General features: G+C 45.3%; 1 protein-coding gene across 4 annotated transcripts in view; it reads left to right on the top strand.

Annotated features, from left to right (window-relative positions):
• The window catches only part of Manba (mannosidase beta), a 72,981-nt gene that overhangs the window by 21,226 nt on the left and 38,194 nt on the right, over nt 1-13,561 (top strand). For 3 of the 4 annotated variants that reach the window (XM_040751752.1, XM_040751750.1, XM_040751753.1), the window contains exons 4-7: nt 407-577; nt 3,603-3,726; nt 9,776-9,951; nt 11,433-11,543. In XM_040751752.1, the coding sequence (XP_040607686.1) occupies nt 407-577; nt 3,603-3,726; nt 9,776-9,951; nt 11,433-11,543 (582 nt within the window). The remainder of the gene's footprint in view (nt 1-406; nt 578-3,602; nt 3,727-9,775; nt 9,952-11,432; nt 11,544-13,561) is intronic. The other variant, XM_040751751.1, reaches the window with a different exon arrangement.

The raw sequence follows: 13,561 nt of genomic DNA, 5'->3' as shown, positions 1-13,561 counted from the left end.
CAAGGGTGTGCTTTGGAAAACAAAATAACTTATGAGTTAGAAACACACACTGTGCATTCCAGAGAGAGAGAGTCAGGTTGTCATACAGTGTCTAGGAATGGCAGCTCAAGGCCATGTGCAGACATTTCGGGGCTAAAGATACTCTCTGCTCTGCATATTTCTCTGGGACCATAATTCTGTCAGTAAAAATAGAAGCCTAGAAGCCTATGCTCGGACCTGAGAGTGGAGCTATAACTAAGGGTGGGCACTAAATTCTGTCTCAGAGGCATGCTTCCTGTGGATGAGGGAGTTCCAGACTGGCTTATCGTGTGCATCCTTCATGTAGTCTGCCTTTATCTAAGTTTTTATACTCAGGACTAGTTCTTCCACAGGGATCCGATTTGATTGTGCCTTGTCTTTACTTCAGAGTTTTGACATCACCAAAGTGGTCAGAGACAGGAACTCCTTACAGCTGCGGTTCCAGTCGGCCGTGCACTATGCTAAGCTTCAGAGCAAGGCTCACACTCGCTACCCGGTGCCCCCGGCCTGCCCCCCCAAGGAGCAGAAGGGTGAATGCCACGTCAACTTTATCCGAAAGGTAATAATGCTCTTTCAAATGCCTGGGCTCAGCTAGTTTGTGAGCACTTACTTAATTCCTTCCAGGGGCATCTCCAAAATTCTCACTCTCCTAATCACACAGCCACACTTGAAGATTTGAAAATAAAAAGATCTTCTGAATTTTTGGGGTTAATCTTCATCTTCTAGGTTTTCTTCCTGAAGCATGTTTCAGAATTTAAGTTCATACATACACACACACACACACACACACACACACACACACACACACACACAGTTTTCTGGAATGGTCTCTGTCTGTTGCAAAGAGAAGCTTCCTTGATGGAACTACACTTAGTTTTTTTTCTGTAGTAGAAACACCTTTCTCTTTCTCTGGCATAAACACAGAGTGAAGGAAATGAAACTAATGAGAGCCATTTGGCCAGACCCTCCGTGTACAGACACCTTGGTTCCCCAAGCTCAGGTTTTTAGGCCTTATTTTCCAAAGTTGAGCTCAAAGTGTCATAGATTTTATTATTGTGAGAATTTGTCTTCTCTTTAAAAAAAAAGAAAAATTTCTGCTTGTCAGGATTATATATTTTTTATTTATTTCCATTTTTAAGTTAAGTTTTTAGATTAGCACACAAAGTAATAGTTTTATCATGGCAATTCGTGCAGAAGTGGCTTTCCCTCCCCCTACTCTCCTGGGATGCCTGGCCTGTTCCTGGTAGGTTCCCCTCTGCCCCAGGTGGTCTTTTCCCTTCTGCTTTCTTATCGATAGGTTTCCATTATCCTCTCCTTCCCCCCCAACTCCCTTCAGAAGTTATCTTTCCAGAATCATCTCCTGCGATTTGAATCTGAACCTTTGTAATGTCATAATTGGAATTTTTTAGTGTCATGGCTCTCAGTCAGGTAGCCTGGCAGGCAGATAAGATTATATCTCTCTGACAGGTAGCCACCCAGGTCAGAGTCTGAAGTCTGAAGAGATTGTCTTTGTGCCTGGTATTCCCAAACAAGGACTGCTGAGTTTGTACTTAATGAGTTAGGGGCTAAGGCTAGTTTGTTTGTTTTTTCTTAAACCTGTTTATAATATCTTTATCTTTCAGTGAGGCTGTTCATTCTTCGAATTGTTTTATTGAATGCAGTGGTTAGTGTTGTGCCCAAGTTGCAAAGATCCCCAGAAACCACCAGGAAGACAGACCTACCAAACTGTAAAAGCAAGGTTTTAAGTGTATTGATTGTTCATCCAACCATGACAGGGACCCTGTCTAGCAAGCTGACCCAGCAGCCTCCAGAGGGGGTGAAGTTCCCTGTCTACTTCTAGGTTTTAAAGACAAAAGTTACAGGATTACATCAGTAGGTACGGGTTGCTTTCTGATTGGTTGACATTTGGGAACAATTAGGAGAATTTCTCAAAGTCATATTTTGGCACGAAATACCTGTGTACCAATTATTCTCACTGGTCAGTGCTGAGAGGGAACATTCTTTGGTTTCTGTGGCATTGTCTTGTTACTAGCAGGTGGCCTGTTGTTCATAGATACCAGTAGTTTTCAGATCCCCCCCTGGAGTTTCTTTTGTGGCCAAACAGTTCCCTGGAACCAAGCATCTAGGAGGCTGGGGGAAGGGGGAGTCTGTTCAGTTTTGGCCTGAGGCTCTGTGAGGCCAGAGGATCTGGAGTTTCCTTGTGTCAGAGGCCTATGTATCTTTCCTGTAGCCTGTCATGGCTGTTAAAGCAGGGGGCTGAGTGAGGGTCTGGTCCCTTTATAAGTCTTTGAGTTTAGTTTACCCATTTCAGTTAGGCTCAGCAGTATTTTGGAGTGTGACAGAGCCTGGGTGGATGGTCTTTTTATTGGGGGAAAGAAGTGAATGGGACAGAAGGGGGGAGAGGCAGAGAAGGGAAACAGTTTGCTGGGGGTGGTGGTCACTGCTTGTAGCCCAGGACTTTCAGGCCCATCCAGGAGGAGCACAGGATTAGCGAAAACCTGGTCTCCAAAGTGACACTTGCAAAGCAAAAAGCAAAATGAAAAACTGTTGCTCCGATTCAATAGGCTTTTGGAGGATGAACGCAAAATAATATATAATTAGATTTTATATTCTTCTTGATAAATTTACTGTGGCACTTAGGTTGATAGTTTGGTTATTATAGTAATAATCAGTATAGCAAATAATAATAATCTGTTGAAAACTAACCCAGCATTTCTCAGCCTAAACTTCTCTTGTGCTGTCAGCTGGGAACCTAAGTACAGCTTGGCTGGGCACCTAAGCGCAGAGGCTTTTAATCAAGCCATCACCTTGTGCCTGTCTGCAGCTGACAAGAGTTCTGAGCTCTCCATGGCCGCCAGGAGGTTTCAGATCTTGTTCCCAGATCTCTTGTGCAGCCTCCCACCGTGCTGCTCCCGGACACAGCAGCTGGCTTCCCTCTTGGCCCCAAGAGAGTATGGGACCAGGTCCAAAACAGAAGGGCCGGCCTATAATCTAATTTTGGAGATGACATCACCTCTGCTATATTCTATTCACAAGAAAGTGGTTCTCTATATCTAGCACATGCGCAAGGGAGGTGCTCACAGCTCACAGGAGGGCACCAGCACCAGAAGGGAGTCTCTCTGTCTCTCTGTCTCTGTCTCTGTCTCTCTCTCTCTTTCTCTCTCTCTCTCACACACACACACAGTTAGTTAGTGGATGAACTGTATGCTCCACACTTACTAAATGTTGCAGTTGGAACACCCCCTCTACTTAAGTATTTCAGGATGTAACTGTAACTGTGTTTGGAGTCATCCTTGTCAAGATAATTAAGTTAAGTGGGTGTCTAGAGTAAGGAGATTGGGACTGCAGAAGGAGTTGGGAGGGATGGAAGGAGAGGATAGAAGGGGAGGATGGAAGGAGAGGATGGAAGGGGAGGCGCCCTCCCCACCCAGCCTGTGTGTGTTTGCTGTGGCATCACTAGTAAACTGACCCATGAATGTGTGTCTAACGTTTTAAAGACAGACCTTTCCTTTTATTCTAATTTCTTCATTTAGGATATGTCATGACATTTTCATAACCAGAAAGTACCTCTCTTGAAATTACAGGAGCAGTGCTCCTTCAGCTGGGACTGGGGCCCTTCCTTTCCCTCTCAAGGAATCTGGAAAGACGTTAGAATCGAAGCCTACAACATCAGTCATCTGGATTACCTCACATTTTTGCCAATATATGGTAAGCCAAGAACTGTGATTTCTTCATCTTTTTTAGTCTTCTCCTCGTTACGAAAATTGTGTTCCTAATTTGGAATATCGGTATATTTTTTCAGGGACTTCTTAAAATAATACAGCATATCCAATTTATAAATAGATACAGTAGTACCTAGTGTGAAATAGATACAAATGGTTTGTCATGACATTTACAGTGTCAACCAGGTCTGTGGGTACATACCTGTTAGAATACTTTTTGGGGGTGGGGAAAAGACAGGAAAGGAAGGGAGGGAGGGAGGGAAGGAAGATGGGTTGGTTTGCTTGAGCTCGCTCTGTAGCCCAGGCTGCCTCAGACTTGATCTCTCCTCCTGCCCTAGACACCCTTCCCCACCAGGACTCCAACCCCATGCTAGGATCGAAGCACTAGCTCGCTCGCTCGCTCGCTAGCTCGCAGTTAGAGCTGCTTTTCGCTGCCAGCTTCCTTGCCTTCACACTTTATTTGTCCTCGATTTTCTATTCATGGTGTGCGCCTATGTGTTTCTAAACGTCTTTTGTGTGAGTGTGTATATGGGACGTGGATGTGTGTGTGTGCCTGCAGAGGCCAGAGGTCTATCAGTCTCTACTAATTCCCTTGAGGTATGGTCTGTCCTCGAAACTGGAGCTGTTCCGTAGCCAGCAAGCCCCAGCCATCCTCCTGTCTCTACCTTGCCCCCAGCAACGGGGTTACAGGTGTGTGCATGGTCACACTCGGCTTTTTGTGTCGGTCCTCGTGTTTACACAGCCGGTGCGCTTACCCACCAGGCCGTCTCTGCAGCCTGCTTTTGGACTTACTGAGCTGAGCAGGGCTGCTGGTCTCTGTCTTGTGCTGAAGACACGCCCACCACCTCACAGGCTCTCTGCTCTTGTCCTGCACATGTGTAGATGCTGCCTCGCTTCCCCTCCCCCTTCATTCTAGATGACCTATGAGGTGGAGGAATGCGTTGTCCTCTGAGCTAGACCAGCGAGCCTGTGATGGCCCCTATGAAGTGCTCTTTACTACAGCTTCATTTGGGAAATATAATATAAAAACATGGCAAAAAAAAAAAAAAAAAAACCGTGCCAGTCCTGCGGAGTGTCTGAGTGGCAGGCTTTATCTCTTCCTTTGGATTGTCTTTCTTGTTCATTTCTGAATTACTTCCCCCCTAAAATGCCATTGTCCTCCTTTAAAATAGCTCCATTCATAGTAGGCAGCACAAGCCGTCTGCTGTATAGTGAGTCTCTCTTCTTGATAGCTTCCTGGTCACCAGGTGCATCATATTCTCACTGGCTTGTCCTTATTTTGGGTGGATTTTGCCTTTGGGGTTTTGCTTTCAGTTCAGTTCAGTTTCAGTTCAAGGTTTCCTCTAAATGGGCAAGGAGCTCTGCCGATTGGTGAAGCAGGGGGCAGGGCTGGGTTAATCAGCCACGAGCCCGCCTTTCTGGCCAGTTGAGTGGGCAGCTTCCTGAAAAACAGCTGCTCGAATCTGTCCGGTAATTCTCATGCACGTCTGGGGAAACGTGCTGTGCTTAAATTCCCACATTCCTCGATGTGGTGCCTGTGCTGCGGGGTGGTGTCGGCAGGGGGGCGTTTACACATTCCGTGATCGAGAGTCTGTAGAGTGGCGTCACCCTGCCCCTCCAGCCTCTCATTTTCTAATAAAGGCTCAGGAGGGCAGAACGTGGGAGGGTGACAGCGAGGGACTCGGCAGGAGAAAGTCAATCAAGGCAGCAGCTGCCTTTGAACAGCTTTTTCTACCAATGAGATAGGACCGTCCTCCTAACCCTAGCAGTGATCCCTGGCTGCAGACCAGCCCAGGTCTCTCAGCTTCTGTTTCCTTGTTCGTCCTTAAGCCCTGGACACTGCCTGGTCTTCCTCCTCTCTCCCCGGAGCACAGACTTGGAAGTCAGAAGATAGCCCTGGGTGTCCCTCACTGCCTCCCATTCTGTTTCAAACGCTCTCTTGTCTGTCACGTGTGCCAGGATACCTAGCCACGAGCTTCGGAGGAGGGAGGAGTCCCCCATCTCCAGTCTTACCGGAGGTTACAGATGTGTGCTAAAACACCCAGCTTTCCCAGAATTCAGGGCGTTCAAACTCAGGTCCTGGGTGGCAAGCACTTTGCCTGCTGAGTCATCACCACAGCTCCATCTGAGTGAGTCATCACTCACCAGGTGGACCAGGCTGGAGTTTCAGGCAGTACTTATTCAGGAAAAGTCTTTCAATTGTTTCCCCAAGATGCTCACATGACTGTTGACCCGCCCTTCTCAAGGAGCTTGGGTACAAAGCTTGCATATTGAGGAGTGGAGGGACCATGCACAGCACCGTGACATCACAGTGTTGGATCAAACTTATTCTCCATGGGTTTCAGTGGTCTTCCTTCCAAGACCGTCTTTTATTCAGGGTAACATTTTTTGTTTTTATTTTTGTTTTTTGTTTTTCAAGACAGGGTTTCTCTGTATTGTTTTGGAGGCTGTCCTGGAACTCGCTCTGTAGACCAGGCTGGCCTTGAACTCACAGAGATTCGCCTGCCTCTGCCTCCCGAGTGCTGGGATTAAAGGCGTGCACCACCACCGCTCGGCTCAGGGTAACATTTTTAAAACCAATTTATTTAGTTTTTATTTTACCTGTGTGGGTGTTAAGCTTGCATATATGTATGTGAACTGTATTGCGTGCCAGGTGTCTGAGGACTTCAGGGTGCTGGATGCCCTGGAACTGGAGTTAGGGCTGGTTGTTTGTTAGTTACTAAGTGGATGCTAGGGAACAAATCCGGGTCCTCTGGAAGCGCAGCCAGGCTCTAACTGCCAAGTCATCTCTCCAGCCCTCAGGAGATGTTACATACTCATTGTCCTACTTTGTCCCAAATGCTCTGTTTTTTAACAGCCCCCCTGACCTTAGCACAGCTGACACCATGTTAGAGGCAGAATTCTGACCTTAAAGCCCAGCATATAGGTCCCAGTTCTGCCAACATGGGAACAAAGACCTGACCACCAAAGACTGAGTCCATGTCTCCATGGACTGACCTGGTTTTTTGGCTTCTCTAGTTTTGCTTCTTGCTAACTGAAGTGTGACAAAGGCCTGTAAGGCTCAGGGCTGCATGGTTTGGGCAAGGTCTCTGTGCAGACACCGACTGGCAATAAAGACTTAACTTGCATCTTTAAGAGAGTGCGTGGGGTGGTTTCTGGTGGGCTTACCTGTCTACAGTTTCACATTGAATGCATCTGATATTTGGACTTGCACTCTGAAAGACGGGAAGTTCTTCTGCTGTCTCTCACCGTTATATACAAATTCATGTGCTTAGTGTTTGCTAGGCACTGCCCCGACAGGGCTGGGGGGGGGGAGCCGTGAGAGCCTCGAGTCAGGAAGCCCAGGTCCTCTCCCTGTCTGCTGACTTTGGCCACTATGAGGGAAGATCACAGATAGGGAGGGTCTCCAAAGCCTGTCAGAGTGGCTAGGAGACCTCCAACGTCCCATGGTTCTTTCCTTTTGTTCTCCAACCAGACATCTCATTCCACCTTTGTGAGAGTTCTGGAAAAGTCAGCTTCTCTTGACTCTTCTCTTATTGCGGATGAAGAGATTGATGCCTGAGACTTTATTAGAGTGGGCACAAACTAAAACAAGGCCTAGGATATTGTTTTAAAGTAGTGTGTGTGTGTGTGTGTGTGTGTGTGTGTGTGTGTGTGTGTGTGTGTGCATGTGAATGCAGGTGCCCCCAGGAGGCCAGGAGAGGGCGTAGAATCTCCTGGAGCCTGAGTTACAGTTAGTTACAATTTGACATGGGTGCTGGGAATATAACTCTGGTCCTCCAGAAGAGCAGCAATCACTCTTAACTACTGAGCCATCTCTTCAGCCCCACGGGATATGATTTGAAAGCACATCCTCCAGGAACGTAGTGGCAGGCTTAATGACCTCAACCACCAACTTCTCTCTCAGTCTCTCTCTCTCTCTCTCACTCTCTCTCTCTCTCTCTCTCTCTCTCTCTCTCTGCATGTCTGTGTGTGTGTGTGTGTGTGTGTGTGTGTGTGTGTCCTTTTCCTTTATGGTCTATATGTTTTTTGACACAGGGGTCATGTAGCTCAGAAGGCTCCTTTAGTCACTATGTTGCAGATGACCTTGAACTCCAGGAATCCTGCCTCTACTGCCCAAGTGCTGGGATTACACATGTGCACACCCACACTTCCCTCTCCATCTCTCTTTCTCTCTTTCCAGACAGGGTTTCTCTGTGTAACAGTCCTGACTGTCCTGGAACTCACTCTGTAGACCAGGCTGGCCTCAAACTCACTTGAGATCCACCTGCCTCTGCCTCCCGAGTGCTGGGATTAAAGGTGTGCACCTCCACTGCCCAGCTCTTCATCTCTTTTTAACACTGTTTTCTTCTAAGCAGTTGAATAAAGCCTTTTCTTTCTTTTAAAAAAATACATTTTATTGTGTGCATGTGTGGGTCAGAGGAACCAGCTATGGGATCAGTTCTCTCCTACCTTGTATGGGACCTGGGGCTAGAACTTAGATCATCAGACTGTGTGAGTTCTCTCCTTCTACCTTGTATGGGACCTGGGGCTAGAACTTAGATCATCAGACTGTGTGAGTTCTCTCCTTCTACCTTGTATGGAACCTGGGGCTAGAACTTAGATCATCAGACTGTGTGAGTTGCCTTTACCTGCTGAGCCAGCTATCCTATCCCTCTTTTTTATTTTTTGTTAGCCACATCCAGATAAAGAAGTGGACTTTATTATAATATAAAAGCTGGAATTCTTTGGGGAATATCTCTCTTGTTGTTATTGTGGGTTTTGTTTTGTTTTGTTTTTGAGGCAGCGTTTCTCTGTGTAGCCCTGGCTGTCTTAGAAGTTGATCTGTAGACCATCCTAGCCTCAAACTTACAGATATCCAACAGCCTCTGCCTCCTAAATGTTGGGATTAAAGTCATGGGCTACTACTGCCTTTAATCCCAGCACTCAGGAAGCAAATCCCCGAGGGTGAAGAAATTCACCAGTGGAGATGAAATCCAGGATTTCACATGTACCAGGCAAGCACTTAGTCATACCCTCAGTTTTCTTTAGAGAGTTTCAGTCAAATATGTTCCACATGTTTTAGAGAAGTCTTAATGACTTTTTGACCCTTTGAATCGGGGTATGTCTGAAAATGGACATTTCCTATCCTGACTGCCCTGTCCCAAATAACCACACTGAGGCTTATATTAAATGTAAAGGCTCAGCCAACAGCTCAGGCTTATTACTAACTAGCTCTTACAGTATGCCTGTTTGGTATTATTATGGATTCCTATCCAGGCCAGACACAAGGTCAGTCCTCCCTCCCTCCCTCCCTCTTTCCTTCCTTCCTTCCTTCCTTCCTTCCTTCCTTCCTTCCTTCCTTCCTTCCTTCCTTCCTTTCTGTCCCTTCTTTTTTCTTTGCTCTTTCCTTTTAAGAATCTATATGAGTGCATGAGCTGACCCTGGGAAAACCCTGAGTCATTGTTTAGAACCACAATCTTTGCTGTCCTCTGGATTGCCTTCCTGGTTGAGGTCACAGAACCAAAAGCAACTACAATTCCTTCTGCAGGGACACAATGAGGATGGAGGTTATCGGCCAAGGAGAACCTAGTAGATACTGTAGGACAGCCTTGCCTACCCACCTGTTGCCTTTAGAGTTCATTTCTTGTCTATGGTGTGAGAATGAGGAGAGGACACCAGACTTAGTAGGGCTGGGACGGACGGTGCTGTACAGGATTCTGGGATCATACGCTATCCTGCTAGCATCCTAACAATTATATGATGACTAGACAGGATCATACACTATCCTGTTTACATCCCAACAATTACTGTTTATTTACGATTTTGTGAACTCCAGTTGCTTGATTTTCCCCTGAGCTGCCACAAGTCTGTAAATGCATGGCTCTGGTTGTTTAGAACAAAGGACTCCATTCTGCATATTGAAAGAGCGGTTCCTCTTGGCTTCCTCTGTGGGAGGACTCACTGCACAGCAACTGCTCCTGTCTTATTTTCATCAAGTCCTGCGGTGTGCTGAGATGATGCTTAGTGCCTGGTCTTTTCTTCTTTTGCTGTAGATAACACTTCTCAGGAGTGGACTGTTGAAATCGAGGCTTCTTTTGACGTGGTCAGCTCAAAGCCGGTTGGTGGTCAGGTGACCGTAGCCATCCCCCAACTGCAAACATGGCAAACATACAACATTGAACTTCGACAGAGGCAAAGGACTGTTAAACTCCTTGTGAAAATTAACAAGGTGAGTGATGTCACTTCCGGGGAAATGATGGATGAATGTACTTGCTGTTCAGGGGAAGAAATGGCAGAGTGGGAGAGGGCATCTAGTTTCTCCTTATGCTTTTTAATCATTTTCTTACCACTCTTCCATTTTTAGGGGTTCCATTTATTTAGAATTTTCATTTTGTTTTGTTTTTCAAGACAGGGCAAGACAGCCTTGGCTGTCCTAGAACTCGCTCTGTAGACCAGGCTGGCCTTGAACTCACAGAGATCTGCCTGCCTCTGCCTCCACAGTGCTGGGATTAAAGGTGTGTGCCACCACGGCCCAGCTCTAGAATTGTATTTTGTTTTGTTTTTTGAGACAAGATTACACACTGTGACACAAACTGGAACTCACTAAGCATCCCAGGCTGGCTTCTCTTCTTGTTGGTTTGCTTGGCATACGGTCTTGCATGGTAGCTTAGGCTAAAACCCTGTATGTAGCTTAGGCTTCTCACCAACTTGCAGTGATCCTCTGGCCTCTGGTTCTCTTGAGTGATGAGAGTCCAGGGGGGCAGGTATATATCACCACACATGGCATTTTTGCCTTTATTTTTAACTTCTCCATATTCTGTATGTTAACTGAGTGATTTCTCACATGTAAAATTAATATAGTGGAAAATAATATGTGATTAGTTTGCCAATTTTTCTTCTAAGAAGTCAGTTACATCTTTAATATTTTTCCATATCATTTGCAATATCCTAGCCCATATTAGATTCTACATTTCCAGTTTCAGTGTGGTGGCTCTTTTCCATTCATTTTCATTTGCTTTGAACAACTCTAAACCTGGACTCAAGGTTTGTTTATGGTTAGATGAGGTAGGTTTTAGCTTTCATTTTTTTCTATTAATCTGGCTTATGATTGTGAACAGGCAAAAACATAGCAGAGTAACAACTTAGAAGAAAGCAAGACTCCATAAGAGGTCCGGTTCTGGGTGTAGAAGAGTCAACTTCCTTGTCTAATTCTAAGTGTTGAGACTATAGAATAAACACACTTTGGAGCGGTAGAGCAGGGAACAGCACTTTCTTGAACACCATGGTACTCTGGTATGGATTCTGTATTATGTTCCCAGCATGCTGGTTTTTCTGGAAGTGGAGGGACTGGGAACATAGCTCAGTCAGTGGAGTCCTTCCCGAGTATGCTTGAAGTCCTGAGTTCGATCCACAGCACCACATAAACTATAATACTAGGATTCTGGAGGTGGAGCCAGGCGGATCAGAAGTTCATGGCCAAGTTCTGCTACACAGAATTTGAAGCCAACTTTGGGCTACAGGAGACCCAAGAAAAGCAAACAAATAAATATATAAAATTTTAAGATAGCTATTCTGTGACTGGGCTTTGGCAGAAGGTAAGCATGGACATTTATGCTGGTTTAGGACAGTTTGCATTTCATATAACCTATTGAGTTGTAATGTTTTTGTAAAACTATGCCACATTACTTAGAATGACTTATTTCTTAAAAGGAGATTGCTGTGGAGCCCTGGTGGCCTCATGGGCATGGAAACCAGACTGGATACAACATGACAATTCTCTTTGTGCTGGATGGAGACTTAAATATTGAGAAATCAGCCAAGGTAAGTACATACACTATTTTGTGAAACAGAGGCTATTTCTTGATTAATAACAATACCAAGATTTGAAAGAAAAGAAGCATTTAGCAAAATTTACAATTCTACCACCCAAACTAATAGCATTCAGAGTTTCTGGGTGTGTCATTGTGGGTTTATATTCCTAAATGGATCAGAATTCTATTTTGGCTGTAGCCTCCTGTTTCACACTCTTTCAATGTTTGCTTTCCTCCATGGTGCTGAGGTTTGAGCCAGGAACTCAGGCAAACTCTCTCCCAGTATGTCACATCCTTGGTCTTCTCCAGTGTGTTCTTGCATCATTTCTAAGTAGCATATATATGTAATTTTAAAGTGTAAATACTGTTAGAAGGTTCCCATGACAAGAGGCACCTGGCCTAACCTGTTCTCTTCTTACTTCTAGTCTGCAGAGCAGCAACAAAACTAACCTATACTTACTTCTTTGCCATCTGTCTTCATTTTCTAACGTCTCATGCTTCTACTGATGCTTTCTAACTTTTTCCTCCTTCCACTGTGAGATATAGCACTCAGGAATGCAAAGAACTACACTTTTCTTACTTATTAGCTGTATGGGTTTACTCACCTCTAAAAGTGCTGTTTCCTTATGTTAAAATGGTTGGATCAGAATGATGTAACTTGGATCTAGCCTATCACAGCCACAGTATATAAATAATCCTTTCTAGAGTTTCCTTCCCCTGGCATTGGTCTTTGTGTTCACAGATGATGGAGGCTGCCTAGTGGTGTCATCTCTCACAATGGGCATCATCTCTCCCTGGGCCCAGATGGCATCCTGAGTGTAGGATTATACCATTATGTAGTCCATTGGAATTTTTCTTTTGTTTAAGTGTACTACATATTTCTGAAATAACATGAATATGAGTGTGTGTACACATGTATAGCATGTTTGAGGATGATTCTTGGATTTCTTTTCTCATTCTCTTGGCTGGGGATGTGTGTTCTCCCACATACTGATTTACTGTGTGTCGTCTTCATAAAATGTGAAAAATAATGAGTCGTTCAAGCTTACTACAGAGAAAAGAAGTTGAACCCCTATTGTGGTACATCAGTTCTTTTCATGTGGACTCATTGGTTGTATTATTGTTCGCTATGCATGAAGATGTCAACCTTTGGGCATGGAAGGGAATGAAGATGTGTTGCCCCTTTCCTGCATTCCTGCATGGCTGTAGAGTGTACTGTGTCTTTCTGTGACTTCTGTGGAGATCATGATTGTCAGTACTTATTCATTCAGTTACTCCTTGGATCCCCTTGTGCTTTGGGTACTATGCTTCTGATAAAACTGGGATAATGCATTGCGTTCATTTCTTTCTGAGACCTTAATAAGGCTAATAATTTGGTTGGGAGGTGACTTCATTAAATAAGCACTAGTAATAGCGATTGATGAGTACGCTAGAGAATCAGAGAACTTTGGCGGCAAGCCAGGCATGGTGGTACATGCCTTTAATCCTAGCACTTGGGAGAGTGAGGTAAGGGGTCAGAGTTTGGGGCCAGCCTGGACTATCTGGTGAGATCCCATCTCTAAAGAAAACACAGAAACAAAACAAATCAAAAATTAAGGATTTGAACTGGCTTAGGGATATGGGCGTGTAAATCGGCAGAGAATAGGTAATAGTAGCCGTGGTAGGGGATGACACCTCAGGGAAGACCCAAGGAGGGCCAAACCCCGAGGATAATAAGGATGCGGCAAGAGAACAGTGTGTAGAGAAATCTAAGAAGGAATAGTCAGAGGTAGAGAGTCACCCGGTTTGAGTACAGGGGGCTGTGGAGCCAGAGAGAATATTCTAGGAGCACACAGCGCTCCAAGCATCAACCATTGCAAAGGTGCTCATGATAGAGAGATGCTTGGCCTGAATGGAAGCCATACTGCAGGGGTTCTAGCAATGACTGCAGTCAGGACAGTGGCTATGGTGACTGCTAAGCCGATTGTGATGGTGGCCAGCTGTGGAGCAGGGGATTGCCCACAGCAGGCATCTGAGTAAAGCAGTGGA

Source organism: Mesocricetus auratus, unplaced genomic scaffold (genome assembly GCF_017639785.1).
Source record: "Mesocricetus auratus isolate SY011 unplaced genomic scaffold, BCM_Maur_2.0 Super-Scaffold_100009, whole genome shotgun sequence".
NCBI classification, from domain to species: domain Eukaryota; kingdom Metazoa; phylum Chordata; class Mammalia; order Rodentia; family Cricetidae; genus Mesocricetus; species Mesocricetus auratus.
The sequence above is the reverse complement of the archived record's forward strand: the minus strand, read 5'-3'. Positions and strand labels throughout refer to the sequence as shown.